This window comes from Sander lucioperca, chromosome 11 (assembly GCF_008315115.2).
Source record: "Sander lucioperca isolate FBNREF2018 chromosome 11, SLUC_FBN_1.2, whole genome shotgun sequence".
In the NCBI taxonomy this organism is placed as follows: Eukaryota; Metazoa; Chordata; class Actinopteri; order Perciformes; family Percidae; genus Sander; species Sander lucioperca.
The window spans coordinates 33077127-33097235 of NC_050183.1; the positions used below are offsets into that span (position 1 = coordinate 33077127).

At 42.8% G+C, this 20109-nt stretch overlaps 1 protein-coding gene across 2 annotated transcripts in view; it reads left to right on the plus strand.

The window, feature by feature from the left end:
• Positions 1-20109, plus strand: part of mcf2l2 (MCF.2 cell line derived transforming sequence-like 2) — a 286969-nt gene that overhangs the window by 238450 nt on the left and 28410 nt on the right. For both annotated transcript variants that reach the window (XM_036007118.1, XM_036007119.1), the window contains exons 28-30: positions 6157-6252; positions 16430-16510; positions 19501-19572. In XM_036007118.1, the coding sequence (XP_035863011.1) occupies positions 6157-6252; positions 16430-16510; positions 19501-19572 (249 nt within the window). The remainder of the gene's footprint in view (positions 1-6156; positions 6253-16429; positions 16511-19500; positions 19573-20109) is intronic.

The following is a 20109-nucleotide window of genomic DNA, read 5'->3' on the forward strand; positions in this document are numbered from 1 at the left end:
CCCAGCCTCTCCTTGTTGGAAGAGAAGTCCATAAGGCTCGGGGGTGGAGCCAATGGGCCGCAAGATACCTTACTTCAATTACCACTCCCCTCACCTCTCACTGCAATCTACCAGAGGTTAGATACAAAATATCCTGTGTGGAAAAACACCTTGTGTCCTGTTGGCCACCGACAGGACACGAGGGGCAGGAGTCGGCCTGACTGCCGACAGGGCACGCGGGGCAGGAGTCGGCCTGACCAACCCAGGCAAAGTCCTTGGGGCGGTCTCAAGGGCGGTCTCAAGGGCGGTCTCAAGGGCGGTCTCAGGGGGGCCGGGGACCGGAAAAGTCTCAGGAGCGGTCCAGGGGCGCCAGAGACCGGCAAAGTCTCAGGGGCGGTCTCAGGGGCGCCGCGGACCGGCAAAGTCACAGGGGCGGTCCCAGGGGCGCCGGAGATCGGCAAAGTCTCAGGGGCGGTCTCAGGGGCGCCGGGGACCGGCAAAGTCTCAGGGGCGGTTATAGCCAGTTCAGGGGGGCTGGACACCAGCCAGGGATAAGGAAAGCTGCTAGTTAGCTGGGGATCTGGAGGACTGCTAGCCAGCCGGGGATCAGGAAGGCTGCTAGCCAGCCGGGGATCTGGAGGGCTGCTAGCCAGCCAGGGATCCGGGATCAAGGACAACAGGGGGGATTCAGGGGGGCTGCTAGCTAACTGGGACTCAGGGGGGCTGCTAGCTAGCTAGGACTCAGGGGGGCTGCTAGCTAGCTGGGACTCAGGGAGGCTGCTAGCTAGCCTGTATTCAGGTGGGCTGCTAGCTGGCCGGGACTCAGGGGGGCAGCTAGCTAGCTGGGACTCAGGGAGGTTGCTGGCTAGCCGGGGCTTAGGAAGGCTGCTAGCTAGCCCAGATTCAGGGGGGCTGCTAGCTAGCGGGGAATCTGGGAGGCTGCTAGCCAGCGGGGGATCAGGGAGGCTGCTGGCTAGCCTGGGCACAGGAAGGATGCTATAGCCAGTTCAGGGGGGCTGGACACCAGCCAGGGATAAGGAAAGCTGCTAGTCAGCTGGGGATCTGGAGGACTGCTAGCCAGCCGGGGATCAGGAAGGCTGCTAGCCAGCCGGGGATCTGGAGGGCTGCTAGCCAGCCAGGGATCCGGGATCAAGGACAACAGGGGGGATTCAGGGGGGCTGCTAGCTAACTGGGACTCAGGGGGGCTGCTAGCTAGCTAGGACTCAGGGGGGCAGCTAGCTAGCTGGGACTCAGGGAGGTTGCTAGCTAGCCGGGGCTCAGATAGGCTGCTAGCCAGCCGGGGCTCAGAGAGGCTGCTAACTAGCCTGGATTCAGGGGGGCTGCTAGCTAGCCGGGGATTAGGGAGGCTGCTAGCTAGCCGGGGATTAGGGAGGCTGCTAGCTAGCCCAGGATCAGGAGAGCTGCACGCCAGCCCGGGGTTAGGGGAGCTGCACGTCAGCCCGGGATCAGGAGAGCTGCACGTCAGCCCAGGGTCAGGAGAGCTGCACGCCAGCTCGGGGCCAGGAAAGCTGCACGTCAGCCCAGGGTCAGGAGAGCTGCACATCAGCCCAGGGTCAGGAGAGCTGCACATCAGCCCAGGGTCAGGAGAGCTGCACGCCAGCCCGGGAACAGAAGGGTTGCACATCAGCTCGGGAACAGAAGGGTTGCACGTCAGCTCGGGAATGCTGGGCAGCTCGGGGACATCAGGGAGCCCAGGGACACTGGACCGCCTGGGGCGCTCTGGGACATTGAGCGGTTGGAGCAGGAACTGACGACGGGAGCCCTGGCGTCCTTTTCCCGGTCTACGGCCTCCACCGGTCCCAGAGAAGACAGCCAGGCAGGTTCCTTCATAGGACTGTTGGCGGACGGGGGTGCACGCTGACCAGGCTGCATCCGAGGAGCTGCTAGTAGGTGTACTGGGGCTCCAACTAGCAGCTTTGAGATTGGCTCCCTCGGCTCTCCCAGTCCGCTCAAGCCACAAAGAAAACTGTCCAAACAAAGATATGCAGGGCCTTGGCTCCTCTCCAGGTGGAGCGGTGGCTTGACTCTGAGAAGCCGACGAAGAGGCAGGCGGAGCGACAAACCATGCCCCAATAGCCAGGGTGTTAGCAGGCTGGAGAATGGGCGAGCTGGTGGGTGAGTCATTAACGCAGGGAGAGGCAGGCAGGCAGGCAGGAGAAGGTTTGTTAGGTCTGATTTATTAGTCAAAACATAAAAATGAACAAAGCAAAAACCGATCCCAAAACAAGAAAAGGCATCCAAAAAAAAAAGCCAAGGGAGTCAAAAACCAGGGAAATACAGGAGGGGTAGAAACAGACCAGAACAGACACGGAGAAGCACACAAACTCACACAAACTGACGGCACAAGGACACAAAACAATCTGACAAGACACAAAGGGAAACACAGAGGCTAAATAAACTAGGAGATGAGCAAACCAGGAACAGGTGAGACAACAGGTGAAACACATCAGGGCGGGGCAGGACAATCAACTAAGGCGGGAAAACACAAAGTAAAGCTGGACATGACAAGACAGAAAACAGACTATCAAAATAAAACAGGAAACAGAACTAACGGGGAACGCACAACCAGGAACAGAAAAATACACAGCAAAATATATACAGACAACACAGGATACATTTACCAGACAGGGAACAGAAACCTACAGAAAAAAACAGGGAGATAACTAAACAGAAATATACACAACAGAACTATACATACAAAAATCTACAAACAAGGCAACAGAAATGTACAAACAGGTAACAGAAATATCCAAACCATAACAAAACTGCTATTGTCAGACCAGAGCTGAAAAAACCTGGACTGGATTCTGACAACTTCAACAACTACAGGCCTATTTCCAACTTTCCTTTTCTCTCCAAAGTTCTTGAGAAGATAGTGGCAACTCAACTCCAGGATCACCTGAAGGACAATGATCTCTTCGAGCCATTCCAGTCTGGATTTCGTCCTATGCACAGTACTGAAATGGCCATGATTAAGATTACTAATGACCCCCTCTGTGCACCTGATGATGGACTTATTTCCATTCTGATTCTCCTTGATCTCAGTGCAGCCTTTGATACCATCTCTCACCATCTTCTCCTGGAACGTTTAGCCAATATCGGAGTGCGGGGCAGTGTTTACCAGTGGTTCACCTCCTATCTCTCTGGAAGGACACAGTACGTACAAATGCTGAGTTGCAAGTCTGAGAGTAGTGCTATGACAAGAGGGGTGCCCCAGGGGTCTGTGTTGGGCCCTCTATTGTTCATTATCTACCTCCTCCCACTTGGCACTATCCTCAGGCAACATAGTGTTCAATTTTATGCTGACGACACCCAGCTCTACTCATCTACAAAACTCACTGCCACTCTACCGCCAGCTGTAATTACTGCCTGCCTCCATGACATAAACTTGTGGATGACACAAAACTACCTGACAGTGAATAGCAGTAAGACTGAGCTACTAGTGGTTGGCTCCAAATCAGCTCTTGCTAAGATGGAACCTTTCACCCTTTCTGTAGATGGCAGCACCATCCCTTGCTCCAACCAGGTCAAGAGCCTTGGTGTCATACTGGATAATATACTCTCATTTAGTGCGCACATAAACAGTATGTCTTGAAGTGCCTTTTTCCATCTAAGGAACATTGCACGGCTTCGCCCAACGCTCACCCAGCAGAGTGCAGAAGTCCTTGTCAATGCATATGTGACATCCCGCCTTGACTACTGTAATTCCATCTTGTCTGGAATCCCTAATTCCACCAGCTCCAACTCATTCAGAATTCTGCAGCGAGGATTATAACATGCTCCAAATCCACTAGTCATGTAACACCATTGCTTATGCAACTGCACTGGCTTCCAGTTGCCTACATAATACGTTTTAAAGTCCTGCTCCTGGCATACAAGGCCCTACACAATTATACCCCCACCTACTTCAATGCGGCATTCAGGGAGGCGGAAAGTTCACCTGTTACACCTTTGTGTAGCTTCTCGAGTTCCCTGACTAGCACGTTGAGTGTTAACGGTGCTAATAGCCATCTTGCTAGCATCCTCATCATGCAAGCTAAAGTGCTCGGTTAGCTGTGGCTGATTTTTGCTGCGACTGCTGTCATTTTAGCTCTGGCAGTGTCATAGTAAAGCTCCTTATGTCTAAATGAGCTGAGCGTAACAAAATCGTGGGTGTATATGTTTTAAAATTATAAGAATATGGGAGCGAAAAAACGTGCGTCTGCTCACTCCATCGCCAGAACCAGAATGCTATTGAGACATTTTTAAACCTTAATATACTGTTTGACAACGTACACATTAATTGTTGGCAAAAACAATGCTTGTGCACACTTTCAAACACCAGCTGTTAGAACTATCCACTGGAACAAAAAGCGAGGCAGAAACATTTCTTCAACAAACTGCAACATTACTAAATTATATTTCCAGTGTTAAACATGTATTACACATGGAAGGCATTGTGCCAATACACACATTCAAAAATGAGGGATTTTAACTTAAACCTACAATAGGCTATGTAAATTGCTGCCGCTAGGGGTCTCTTAATCGAAACCATTAATCGAAAACACAGACTTTTGATGATGTATTGAAGTTGTGTGGGATCATAGGAGCTGTTGTCTTTTATTTTGAACCACCATTGCCGATTAAAATCTGTTTATGGACAAGTTAATCTATCAAAGGTTCTTTCACGTTACATTTAGTAATGTTTATTCATGTCATTCTAGTCAAATAGCTGTAGTCTTTCCCACTTAAATACTTTCATCTTGATTCTATTTGTAGTGGTAGCTGACTGGTTAGTAAGCAGGCAAGCTAACATTAGCCAGCAGCTAAAACCATAGATAGATTTCATGTGAAATAGATTTCACATGTTGGTGTCCCCTCGGATGTTTTATACCACCCGGGGGAAAGGGGTTTGTTGTAACGTTACTCCTCGCCGCTGGGAAACTTACTTTGCTGGTGGGGCCAAGGTTGGCATCTCCGGGGTGGACCAGAGACGTCTGGATGGCTGCTGTTGCAGCTTAATTTTGGCCAGATGCAGGTGCAAGCACCTGGGGTCTAAAATGGTCTGTTTTTGACGAATCATTAAACTTTCTGTTAGTGCAGTTAGCATCGTTAGCACTCGACGCTGGAGTTTGTGCTGGCTGGGTTTGCTGGCTGTAGTTGCTGCCTGGGGGCTAATTGTGGCTATTTCCCCGGTGCTCTTGTTTATTATTCTTTTTACTATAATTGCCACTGTTCATTATACCGACTGCTATAATTATTATGAATCATATTTCTGTGTCTCTGTGTCCGCCTATGGCCGCCTACCAAGAGCCTGGTTCTGCCTGAGGTTTTTACCTGTTTAAAGGAAGGTTTTCCTTGCCACTGTCACACCAAATACTTGCTCTTGGGGGGAATTGTTGGCTCTCTGTAAATTAGAGTGTGGTCTAGACCTACTGTATCTATAAAATTGTTCTAAGATAAATTCTGTTAAGATTTGAAACATAAATAAAATTAAATTGAATTTCTCTCTCATTAGGGCCCACCTTCTCCTTGACTCGCTGCCAGCTGCTCATATTATGTGTCTTCTTCTAAATTAAAAAACATTACAAACATCAAAGTAAAACCAGAAATTCCAAGATTGCATAAATTTGGTGTTGCGCCGTTATTTCTGAGAATAGGAAGTGTCAGCAAGTTTCACTCGGATATTTTGTCCAATAGGCAAATGACAAACAGCGTGACGTGTTTAAGTTTGGTGCACAAAGTGCAGTGTGAACACTAACAAACCAAATGAAAAATGCAACAATGTTGCAACTTCCAACAGCCCCAAATCACCGAGTCTACTGAACTAGCATGTGAGAGTGCCATAAGTGAATCATTAAGGTCAACAGAAATAGTGACTTAATTTATATTATATATCAATATTGAATGATAAGAAAAAATAGTTGTGATAAAATTGTTTGTCATATCGGCTAGCTCTGGATTTTATTCAACTAAAGTTCTTAATTTATCACTAATGCATTGAGTAAGTTTGGCATATTTTGTGAAATGAAAACTACTACCAAACATACAAATTCATCGGTACTGAAACTCATGTATCATATTGGAACCAATATAGAACATTTTCAGACTCTCAAGACCTACTCTTCTTCTTTCTCTGCTGTACTAAGCCCTGTTCCTTCTTGCTTTCCCACTCAGTTGAGGCTTCTGCCAGTCTATCAGGCCACTCGGCTGCTTATGCTAGGAAACGCTTCACCTTGGAGGGACTTTCCAACAGGAGGTCGCTTCCAGCAGGTAACAGTACAATGTGACACTTCTAGTGTTCACTTATGATACCTTCATCATAACATCATCATCACTGGCATCTTTGTCAACACCATCCGTTTTTTGTTCTCTTCATCTGTTTCTGTTTTGGTTAACATCTTTATCAAAATTATAACCATCATCGTCCTGAACTGCTACAGCAGCTATCTTGCCTCTGTTCTTCTTAGTTAAGTCTTTACTCTCCAGTCACAAAACTGCTGCTGTATTTTTCTTTCCATAAATGTTATATGGATTTCTGTGGCAGTGTATATCTCGTTGTCTCTTAATGCGTCTCAGCACACACAATGTGTCAGTATAATAAAGGCCATATCTCCCTCTACTCCCCTTTCTCTGCTTTAATCTGTTTATGTCAGTATACTTTGAATCTCCCCGTATTACACTAAGAAAACTATGATTTAGGAAAGAAAGTTATGGAGTGCTGTTGAAGAGATAGCATTTAAAGACAGTGAGACAGCAGGAGATAAACAGATAGATAAAAAGAGAGAATCTGCCGGAGTCCATGGTAATGGATCACCCAGTGGTGATACCCGGGCAAGGCTAATTTGTGCAGTGCAACACTGCGCTAAATGTCATCCTCTAATATTCAAGCCCTCTTGACATTTTTGGAGGACGGGCCTAGATTCCAAGTTCTGCTTTCTACGTGGCCAGTCTTTTTTTGTCATTAAAGTATTTATTTATTTTTCAACAAATAATACAAACAACTTAGAAATGACAACAAAACAAAAAACTAAAAACAAAACACAAAAAGGCAGTCGAAACTAAACTTAAAGGACAACACCCCTCAACACCCCTCTGTACCACTATATTGTTTGTGATTATATCAACTGCGATGTGTTTCAACACATGCTTAATGTATCAAGCCCTTAATATATGAAAAGAAATAGTCCCATACTAAATGGAACTTCCCTTTAACACTGTTCTTCCTGGCAATCAAATATTCGTAGGATGCAGTCTCTGTCATCAGTTGAGTCCAATCTGTGAGCCCCGGCGTGTATGCGCTCTCCAGTTCCTCAGTATCAGCCTTGCTGCAGTGATGAGGCCTGCGGTTATTAGCGCTTGCTGACCTTTGTTGACTCCTTGTGGCAAAAGTGTGCTATCTCCCAGGAGACAGAACAGTGGAGATTCCGGTAACCTTTGTCCCAACCAATCTCCCAGTTTCCTTAATACTTCTTTCCAGAAAGGTAATACCACAAGACATTCTCAAAAGGCATGTAAAAGTGAAAAATATAAAAACCATTCTTTCCCTTACACTTCCAACACCTTTTGTCTTCTACTAAGCCCATTCTGAAAAGCTTCATAGGAGTATAGTAGTATCTATGTATGATTTTGTAATGAGTACATTTGCTTCTAATATCCCTAGTGGCCCAGCCAACCTTGGAAACTATATTATGCCATTTCTCCTTACCTATTTCACATTCTAAATCCCTTTGCCATATTAAACTAAGATTCTTAGTATTCACACTTTGTAATTCCATTATATTTTTGTAAAATGTTGAAGCACTATGCATCGTACTTGGCAAATCAAAAAGGTTTTGCAACATATTAGATTCCTCTATACTTCTGTTAAGTGGGAACATACGGAGCCCCGGAGGTGACATGGAGGAAAAAAAAAAAATCTAATGAAAAGAAAAAAAAAAAAAAAAACATGTACTGGGGGTAAACACTAACTCGAGATCTCGACTTTCACACTCGAGATCTCAAGTTTGTGACGGAGAAAAAAAAAAAAAAAAAACGAAGAAAAAAAATAAAATAAATAAAAACACTAGGGATGAGCGAGTACAGCATTATCTGTATCTGTATCTGTTAACCATATGAATTATCTGTATCTGTATCTGTACTCGGACTGGGCGGGGCCTAACCTGGAAGTGGACAGGATTTAACCCGGAAGTGGGTCGGGTTGTCTTGAAATGGGCGGGGCTTTAACCGGTTATTTTAAGCATGCAATTGATATGGGTTGATCAGAAATTGTTATAGTTATTGCTGATTAGAAAACTATTTACATGACAGCATCAGCATTGAGCTTCAGATCAATGGTTTTGATCACTATAACAAACGAACTATATACAGAACAAGTTTTGCAACAATGAATACAACACATGCGGTTGCAATTATGAAGTAAAATGTAATGAACAAGAGTTTTCATACTCAACATAACTTTCTTTTTTTAACTTTTAATTTTTTTATGATCAGTGTGATTTATTTTTTTTGGTTCTTTTTTATTTTTTTTATTTCCACACCAGGTATATGTGTGTGTGTGTGTGTGTGTGAGTGTGTGAGTGAGTGAGTGAGTGAGTGAATGAGAGAGAGAGAGAGAGAGAGAGCTGTTCTCTTCTCAGTGTTCTGTGTGTGAGTGAGCAGAGCGGGACACAGCAACATAATAAATCAGTATGTGTGTAGGGGAGGGGCGCTGTGACGACTAGCCTATCACAGAACGCAGACACAGTCAGCTACCCAATGAGGATTTTTATTCAATCCGAGCACAGATATTGACTCATATTACTCGTATAATACTCGTACTCGGCAAAAGTGCTTTATCCGTACCGGATACTCGTTTCAGCCGAGTATCCGGCTCAACTCTAAAAAACACGTACTGGGGGAAAACACTAAACTCGAGATCTCGACTTTCAAACTCGAGATCTCGACTTTCAAAGTGATCCAGTCCAGATGTCAGCGGGAGGCGGAGATTTCCGGCCGGGGGCAGCGTGTCCTCCCCCGGGCAGGAACACAGCTTCGCCTCGTTGCTGCACCGGTCCCAGCTAATCCAGATGGCAGCGGGAGGCGGAGATTTCCGAGGCCGGCTGCAGCGTGTCCTCCCCCGGGCAGGAACACAGCTTCGCCTAGCTGCTGCGCCAGTCCCCCAGTCCCGGCTGCAGGATCTGGAGCTCACTGCCTGCTTCCTGGGAGCCAAAACCGACACCATGCAGCTGGAGCCCCAGGCCGTACTGCTGGGCCCGCTGGAAGGAAGGGAAGCCCGGAAATCTCAGCCTCCCACTGCCATCTGGATTAGCTGGGACCGGTGCAGCAACGAGGCTGTGTTCCTGCCCGGGGGAGGACACGCTGCCCCCGGCCGGAAATCTCCGCCTCCTGCTGACATCTGGACTGGATCACTTTGAAAATCGAGATCTCGAGTTTGAAAGTCGAGATCTCGAGTTTGAAAGTCGAGATCTCGAGTTTGAAAGTCGAGATCTCGAGTTTGAAAGTCGAGATCTCGAGTTAGTGTTTGCCCCCAGTACATGTTTTTTTTATTTTCATTTGATTTTTTTTTTCTTCCTCCATGTCACCTCCGGGGCTCCATAGGAACACACTTTGCACACTGCTCCTTAGTTGTAGATATTTCCAAAATTCATCCCTCCCCTCCAAAAGAAATCAATCCACTAGCTCCTGATATGACTTAAAAACTGCATCCTTATATAGATCATCAATCACACATATACCGTTCCTCTGCCAAGAATCCCAACAAAATTAGTGTTTACCTATCACGATACGTGGATTATCCCATATGGAAGAATACCCCTGCTTGTATTGTGATTTCCCCATCAACCTATGCACCTCAGACCACACCCATTGAGAATGCTTCAGAATGGGATTTTTTCCCCCCTCTACCACCTTAATCTGAGAGAGAGCCTGTATGGGTCATGGAGGGAGCCACCATGGCTATTTCTATCTTTATCCAATCCAGTTGAGAACCATAGTTAGCCCATTGCCTCACCAGCTTAGCCAATTCGAAAGCTAAATTATATATTTGTACATTTGGAAGGGCCAAGCCCCCCTTTTCCCTTTTAGTACATAGCTTTTTAATATTAATCCTTGGCTTTTTTCCATTCCACAAATAATCTTTAACCATTTGATTATATTGTTTGTATTTGCACTAGGAACAATTACTGGCAGCATCATTGATATATAATTAAATTGTGGTGCTATCACCATCTTAATAGTATTAATTTTGCCCCACAAGGTGAGATTAATTATTTTCCATCTTTCCAGATTATTTTTCATCTCTTGAAGTAATGGCATTAAATTATTTTCTATTATATCAGACAGATCAGCAGTTAACTTTAATCCTAGGTATTTCATTCCCACTGGGATCCATCTAAATTGAAAGTTAGAGATCTCTGACTGAGAGCAAGACCTAGATACAGGCATCACCTCCGATTTCTGCCAATTAATTTTATATCCAGATATTCAAGAAAATGTTTCAATCTTATTTAGGATTATGGGAATAGAATTAGCAAAATACTGTATCATCCGCAAATAAAAACAATTTATGTTTCGTCCCACCACCCCACACCCCTTTAATACCTGTATCTGCTCTTAGAGCTACAGCTAATGGTTCCAGGAATATGGTGAAGAGCAGTGGACTCAATGGATCCCCCTGTTTCGGGCCTCTCATGAGGCCAAAGAAGGGAGATTTCAGGCCATTAGTAAGAACAGACGCCTTAGGGGACAAGTAAATAATTTTAATCCCTTTAATGAAATCCCCTCCAAATCCAAACACCCTCAATGTATAAAAGAGGTAAGCCAGTCATACGCTTTTTCTGCATCCAACGAGAGTGCTGCGGTGGACGTGTCCGCATCACGACTTGCCCACATAAGATGTAATAACCGCCTAACATTATCTGATGAAAGGCGCCCTTTAACAAAACCCACTTGATCTGCATGCATTATATATGGCATAGATCTTTCTATTCTTGTGGCAAGCACTTTAGTAAGAATTTTGCCATCAACATCTATTAAACTTATGGGTCTATAGCTCCCCGGGGTCTGTAGGGTCTCTTGTCTTTCTTCAGGATCAAAGTAATTAAAGCCTCATTAAACGTATCTGGTAGTTGCCCCAAATCAAATGACTCTTTATATACTTTTGTCAGTATGGGTGCCAATAAGTCAATATATTTCCTATAATATTCAACTGGTAGCCCGTCTAACCCCGGTGACTTTCCTGTTTTCAGTGACCCTATTGCATCTCTAACTTCTCCTTCGGTAATAGCTCCCTCCATCTGTGCTACTTGTCCTTCTGACAGTTTTGGGATATTTATATTAGCGAAAAAGGCTTCAAATTGCTCTTCTGATGGATCTACTTCTGATTTATACAGCTTCACATAAAAGTATTTAAGTACCTCATTAATGTCCTTTGTATTTGTTACTAGATCCCCATTTGTATTTTTAATTGCCAGTATTATAAAGCTAGCATCTTGTTTTTTTAATTGCCTAGCTAATAATTTACTGGCCTTTTCCCCACTCTCATATAAGTTACTTTTCATTCTAAACATAGCATATTCTACCTTCTTACTGTACAACTCATTTAACTGGAATTTAAATTCAAATACTCTTCTCAGATGGTCCTCAGTATGATTATCCGCCAGTTCTTTTTCTGCAACCTTCAGCTTGGACTCCAATCCCAGCACTTGTTTTGTACTGTCTTTTTTCTTCTTACTTGAGTGAGCTATTATTTTGCCTCTTATATAGGCCTTAGAGGCCTCCCACACTGATCCTAATCTCTCAATTGATCCTATGTTAGTGTCAAAAAACATTTTAAGATCTTCCCCTAATAAATTGGCAAAAGTTTCATCCTGAAGCAATGACACATTCATCCTCCATCTATTAGATTTAATAAAGTCTAAACCCAAATGTACCCCCCATTGCACAGTAGCATGGTCCGTTAATGCAATGGGTCCAATTGTCCTCCCTTCATTATCTTTATGTTGTCTCAGCATGACAAAATTCTAATTTTTATTAGAAGTATTCTCAGTATTTATCAGTTAAGTATTGCAACCCCACATTTATTGCTAGTATAAGAGCTATGGTATACCTGTCCCACCCATCCTGTCTTAAATTAAGCTATTTCTGTATCCACCAGATGTGTCTCCTGTAACAGGGCCACATCTGCTTGTTGAGATCTAAGATAGGACAAACATTTCTTCCTTTTAGCAGGGTTCTGTGATCCATTTATATTCCAACTAATAAACCTTACCAAATTAACCATATCTTAAGCCCATTTATACTCCAGCATATTGAGTTATCCAAAACCTACACATTACATAATCAATCACATCACTTAATACTAACCATTTAGGGTGTTGTCCAACTGCCAACCTTACCAAACAAAAATGTTTAATTAAACGACATGTAATGTGCCCCACATTTTGCACACAAAACATTCTTCCACAAAACCAACCAAACCAAAAAAAGAAGAAGAAAAAAACATCCATGGGTGAGAAAAAAACCATCCACCTAAAAACCATAGATGCAAAAACCTTCACTTCTACCTCCCTGTTATCCTAAAGAGAAAGAAGAAAACCAAAACTACCCCAACTGGTCCGTGAGTCGCGTTCAATGACCAACCCAAAGAACCTCCCCGCCAACCCCCTCACACCATTATTCAAAACTATTATTCTTATTACCAATGCTTTCCAACAGGTGGCATCGGACTGCCATGGACAGCCCCCCTTGATGAAACACAGTGCCCTCTTCGGTTATCTTTCACAGTAAACAGACTTATACCTCCCCACTTAGAACGTGTACATTTACCTATTTACTGTTTCCCACAGGTCAGTATGAACACATTCTCTCCTTCTTCTCCAAGAAGCACAAGAAGCGGATGACAATAGGTCTTGGTGAGCGATTTTCATCCACCACTGGTCCGCCAGGGACCCGACACACTCTCTGTAGATGTGCTTGGTCCACCGGCACGCCCAGAGCCTCGACAATGATGTTTCTCACACATATCTCCTGTTTGCCCTCTTCCAACTTCTCTTTCAAACCAACCAGAACCAGATTCTGGTGTCTGTCCCGAAAGTTGGCATCCTGCTGGGCCGCCTCAAGCACTGAGCACTTGTTGACATTTCTCTCCACTATTTGCCGAAGGCCAACGTTTTCATCTTCCAAATCAGATATCCTACTTTCAGCTGCCTGACGCCATTAACATCCACACGGATGTTAATGCCGTCATACAGCGGTATGATGCCATTAACATCCGTGTGGAGGCCCGCATTGTCCTTTTTAACTTGGTCAATATCAGATTGCAATACCAGTAGTAACTTACTAACGTGTCCAAGCTCGTCCATAGCTTTTCCGAACGATTTTTGCATAGCAGACATGACGCTTGTATCCATGCTTGGTTAACACCACCTGGACCAGCCGAAGCAGTTTCTTCTTCTTGTTTGTCGCCGTCCTGTATGTCCACCATGTTGTTAGTGTTACTTCGCAGCATTCCAGGGGGCCGTTGACTTTGCCCAGTTGCCATCTAAAACTTATATGTGTTACACCGTGCCAAAGGAAAGTTCTCAATCACACTTTTATCACTTTAGAGTAAACTTTATCTATCACATTTCGAGGTTTTGGGTTATTCTGTTGGGAGCTCCGTGGGCGACCATGTTCTTCAGCGTGCTCACATGACTCTTACGTGGCCAGTCTTCAAGCCACACATGCCCTTAATCAGACTGATAAGCAAGGTGGGCAGTTAACCCACCAACCTCTCTTCAAATTAAAAGCCTTCCAACAGCTTTAAGGGCATACTTTCTTCTGGTATGCAATATCTGCAAAATGGTTGCATTTGACAGCTTAACACCAAATTAAAACACTGCAAATCAATAATAATCAAAGAATGACAACATTTGTTTTAAAAAGTGAAACCCAGAGCAAGCAGCAAATTGGTGAGTATGACATAACGAGTTGTACAGGTGGAATTAGTGTAAATGTAAAAGAGATAGACTATATGGTCAAAGTATGTGGACATATCTACATTTTTACTATTTAATAGGAATACTTTCACTGGCCTGCACAGAGCCTTGACCTCAAGCCCATCAAACACTTTTTGGATAAACTGGAATGCTAACTGAGAGCCAGGCCTGTTGGACCTCACTAAGGCTCTTGTAGTTGAATGGCAGCAAATCCCTGTAGCCAGGTTTGACATCTGCTGGAAAATGACCATGGTTTTGGAAAGATAATCGTTTGTTTTTGTAAGCAGTCATCTGCTTGATTCTGTCTAGTATTGATCTACTAACATTGTAAGTTTTATTAAAAGTGAAACACATGCAGTGACCAACGAGATTAAAAGTCAACATGACAGTATGACTTGTTTAGATTGACAGGTTGTTTTAAGTGTAAGTGCAAAGTTTAAAGTAACTATATGTAACTTTTAAATGTTTCTGAAACTGTAATTTTTCATCTGATAGTCAGTAACATAGCTGTAACAGCAAACAAGACTAACAGTGAAAAGAACACTATTTTTATATAGTTTTTATTAATGCCTTTTCCCAAGTCAGCTTTTTCCCACAAAGTTACAAAATAATTTATGGCAGGTAGACGGCGCTACATAGCACACATTCTGATGGGTCACAGATTTCGGCGTAACACCTGAAAAGCCTGAGAAGTTATCTGTTGTAGTTATGGCTGATACTGGGGCAGGACCATTACAGAAAAAAGGAAATTAAACGAAGAACAACTAAAAGCTAAAAGGGAAAGTGAAAGACATGTGAAAACCCTATTGGGTCAGGCTTTCAACAGACGGAGATAATTACGGAATTGTAAATGATTCAAAATTGTCCCTGAATTGGCCCTCAGGTATGTAAAATGTCTATTTCATTCATAAAATAACTTTACAATGCACAATGTGGTTGTACGCCAGTAGCCTACATTAAATCACGTCCCACTTCCATTTAGCGCCCGGTTTTATTTCTTTTCAGTCTGTTTGTGTTGGCCTACTATATTCTTTTCCCTTGTCCCCCTATATTTGTGTAAAGTGTCCTCAGGTTTCATGAAAAGAGCTATTATTTTTACATTGGTTGCTTCAAAGTGACAGTGACAATGTTACCAGGTTTAGCTCACGATACATCCAAAGTAGGCTAAGTTACCGTATGCAACACTTGAAATGCAACGATGCATCTGTAACTTATCATCTTAATGTAAATGAATGATTTTCTATGAGAGCAAAACATTCATTGCAACTATATGACCTCCCGGTAACGCTAACTCAGTAACATACAATGGGTAATACAGCACCGTAAAGAAAAGACCTTTACAACAGCCGGTGTGGTAAAAATACTACTGCTTTTGTCCAAAGCGGCAGCTTGAATCAACACAAACTGAAAGTTACATATAGCCACTTTAAGTACATGGGCGGGCACACATGTTGATCTTGTACTGAAGTCATGAAAAATGTGATATTTGTCGTTTCATCATAAAATTAAACCTTTAACCCCTTTCAACATATTCTAATAGCCCAAACAAATTTGCTAACAAAAAGCTATAGCCTACTATATGTACACCTTATGATAGCCATGCAGAGGTTTTAAAATATTTGTCCCCAAGAGACATACTGCCACCTCAGTATAATGTATTACGATGGATGGATTTCTTTTGTGCTGAAAATGCTGAAAATTACATATAAAGAAATTAACAGAAATGTGTCTTATGTTGTATTGTACTGTTTTCTTCTGTTTTGTTTTTGGGAGATTTTACTTTTAAATGTATATATGATACATATTCTGATGAAACAACACGTCACATTTAATTACTTCAATACAGTATCAACTATCTACCAGTTAACAATCCTCTAGGGTTTACTAACTAGCTTTTCTGGAGCATGCAATTACATATCATGGTCATTCTTAATAGTTGGATGGAGTTTGCGTTGGATTTATGATACAATCTTCTTCCCATTAATGACCACCTGTTATCACATGACCAGCGTTTCATAGTGGTCATGGAGAGTTGTCATCACTAAGCAAACTCCATCCACGGGGGAAGACCATGATATGAGGTTAAAAGCTTCAATGAAAATAGTAGGTAAAAACTGAATTTTAGTTTTTCTTACATTATTTAATGCATTTCCTGCTTCCTGTTTTCATGGATTTCATCTTGTAAGTCTCTTTTAATGCATTTGCAGTGTTTGATAACTGAATCTTTATAATTGTATTAGAAAGTTAAAAGCCTTGTGTTTTAATGTGAAGATGGGTGTCAGGAAGTGAGGTATTGAACCAATAACCTCTTCGCCTTGTTTTTTCTTTCATTTGAAATCTATATAACACCCATCCTCTTCTGCTTTTTATTTCTTCTCCCTTTCCCTCCCTTTACTTCATTTCACTCTTTCTGTCTCTGCTTCCGGGTCTCTTCATGCCTCTTCCTCCTTCTGACTCCTTTGCGGCTATAGAGCCTGCCGTTAAGGAGGCAGTGGTCCCCCGTCGCTTCTCTCTCGCCTCCTCTTCCTCCTTCGCCACACGACGCACAAAAGGTACCTGATTAACAAGTCTTCCTGCCTCCATGTTTTGCTATTTCTTGCTTTTACACTCAGTCTTATTATGTTCACATTCATTACTCTTACACACATACACACAAACATCAAACTAATGACATACTGTAAACAAAGTTGTGCAGCTCAATGGTGCAGTGTTAAACAAAAAGGTGGGTACCTGTACAGTAAGGGGTCCGTGTATCTTTTGGTCATTTGATTTTCCTTTTATAAACAGGTATTAAAAAACTAAAATTATTATATACATATTTTAAATGAGCAAGGTAAATGTAAAAGTTAAGTGGGTAAAATGTAGATTAAAATGTGTAAGATAAAATATAGATTAATGCTTCTGCAACGATGCCTGCCACCATGGTTTGGGATGGCGCTATCAGTTTTAATCGCTTTTAACTGCCGCATTGCAGAGTGGCAGCAATTAGCTAGCCAGTGGGACATGAAAGGAGGGACTCCCTCGCATGCACTTGCGTGCACTAACATGCACATGTGGCCAGTTGGGCTACCAATACAAAGAACAGATAAACTAGGATTACAACACACAGAGAGGGATGTGAGTTAGAAGGGTAAAATATATGTACAAAAAGTAAATTTTTGGCCACAAGGTGGTAAAGTCATATGGCTTTGAGCCTGTTCAGTTAGCTTGTTGATTGCAATTGGTATTACAATTAAAGTAACACCATATTAATTGGCATATTTTTACTTATTTTGTATTAGGTCTTACTTTGTTCATACTTTTCTGCCATTGTCTCAGGGTTTGTGTTGTCAGATTTATTTCGCACTTTTTGCTTACTTTAGTCTTTGACCATAACAAATTGTAGTATTCAAGATTATTATAAAGAATTTGCACTAATAGGCTTTTTTTAGGCGGTAGCAATATTGAAATTGAAAGCAAGGCTGAGGTGAGCTGCAAGCAAACAATCTCTTTTGTTTATATTATTTCTTTTTTATTGAATTTGGCCCCAAGCATGTTGGGGTTACAAGATTTACAATTATGTCTATTAGGAGGTCTTAGAAACTCTGTTCTTGGGCTGGCACTATCTAAAAAAAGATGGCACACTCCAGTTTTTCACTTTGTGAAAATTTTGACGTGTGAATTAATCTTAAAGGAGAATTCCGGCCAATTTTTACGTTATCTTGATGGCTATAAATACGCGTGTACTTTTGTTTGAAAAAAACCTGACCCGAATCGGTGCAGGCAACACAGAGTAGCTGCAGCTACATGTAGAAACTTCCACTGAGCTAAAACGGCAGTTGTCAGGGCAAGTTTTAGAGTGCCTTTGTGCCTCTTAACAGACACAAAATGCAACTAAAATGTCAGGGCCCTTACGTGACAACAAGATGTGTTTTCAACTCAGACATTGTTTTAATTCACCTACCCTGTCTTGATCCTGGTAGCTAGCTCGCCCTGTTAGCTGCTAGCTGTTAGCTCCTAGCTGTTAACTGCTAGCTGATGTCCGTGAAAAGTGTGTTCAGCCAAAATATCACGCAGCAGTTCCATGTGTATTTGTAGCTCATCCATTTTGTGTGTGATCGATCTGGTGTTGGTGAGCAGGAGGCCTGGTAGTGTCGATCGGTGTGGTAGTTCCCTTAGCTGCGCTAGCAGGCACGACCTTGCTTCTCAGAGCGATTTGCACACTGTTTACCTTTTCCTGCTACACCGGGACTTCAGCGCGAGACTACAGATAGCCTTCTCTAATGTTTCCATGTAGTTACATAGTGACTGATATGGTCATAACCACTACAATGCTCAATTACCTATTTTGAGGGGGAATAAACTTCAAGTTTTCTCCTCTGGAGGGCATAGCCAGACCATCGGGCGCTCACTGGATTGTTTTCGGGAGCGGCAGTCGACGAAGGCGGGGAAAAATCAGAAGCAAGGATGCCGGCCGGTCGGGCCTGCTAGCACGGCTAAAACTACCACGGCTAAAACTACCACACAAATCGACACTGCCAAGCCTCCTACTCACCAACACCAGATCGATCACACACAAAATGGATGAGGTACAAATACACACGGAACTGCTGTGTGATATTTTGGCTGAATACACTTATCACGGACGGCAGCTAGCAGCTAGCAGCTAACAGGGCGAGCTAGCTACCAGCAGAATCGAGACAGGGCAGGTGAATTAAAACAATGTCTGAGTTGAAAACGCATCTTGTTGTCACATAAGGACCCTGTCCATGTTGCACAGACATTTTAATTGCATTTTGTGTCTGTTAAGAGGCACAAAGGCACTCTAAAACTTGCCCTGACAACTGCCGTTTTAGCTCAGTGGAAGCTTGTACACATAGCTGCAGCTACTCCATGTTGCCTGCACCGATTCGGGTCGGGTTTTTTTTCAAACGAAAGTATATGCTTATTTATAGCGAAGATTAATGTAAAAATTGGCCGGAATTCTCCTTTAAACTTTTGAAGGTTATTATTAGTAAGATAACATTATGTTAGCTAATTTATACGCTAGATTGGCGAGCTCATTACATTATCTAAAAATAGGGTTCAACATCAATGCTTATTTGGGCACCATTGTAGGTGTATAGGTTTTTCGGAAATCAATGAAATAAAAATGCCGCCCCACGTGATAAAACAAATGTTCATTCAGCTCAGCAAATACAAATGAAATTAACACACTGGTGTGATAGTTTAGTACATGTTTGCTTAATTTTTGGCATAGCCCCCACTGGAGAAAACTGCACCAGCCGCCACTGCATATGAGCCAATTGTTAAGTTCATTCTTTTTACACCATCACACTAGATGACTCTGTTCAAAATGTTTTAAGCATTTAAGAAAGGACACCTTTGTCTGTATGATAAAAAGCCTTTAACAGGAGATGCTCCATGTTACAGATTTTAATGTCTAAAAGGGGCTTTACAATGTTGTCTAAAGGGGGGTTTGGGGTAATGCTGTGTGTCTCCCTTCTTTTTAAAATGTTAGTATCTAATTAAGTTTCTGGTTTATGTTATTTCCCCTGGCCAGGTACCCTGTCTGCTAATGTAAAGAGCAAGAGACATGAGATAAAGAGTGATCCCACTCCATTTGGTTATGAAGGTACAGGAACATGTAAAGATAAGTCATGTCTGTAATGTACATATTACGTACATGTGTATGTGTGTTATTCTGATGTGTGTACATTTTTTTCTTTTGAGCTGCTGTGGCACAGGAATTTCCCCAGACCCCAGTGTGGGATTAATAAAGTCTATCTTATCTTATCTTACAGGCTCTGAGCATGTCGGGCCATTTAGTATTTTCTTTGGTTAATTAGGCACAGCCTATTTGTGTGATTTCTTTATATGTGGATGATGTGTAGAGATGTGTGGTATGTGTGCACATATTTATGTGCTTGTTCACTTTGATTTCTTGCATGCTGTGTTGACTTGTGATGTGATGTTTCAAATTGCATGAGCATCAAATGAAAAGAGTATCAGATAAAATGTGTTGGTGTAGTTTGGTGTGGTGAGGGGTTTGTTGGTGTTTAGACCTATTGCCTATTTGGTTGATTTCTGCAGTAGAGTTGCAGTCTTGACTAGATGGACTGAATTTAATTTATGTATCAGGACCTTCATGTTTGAAATTGTTTGTTGTTGA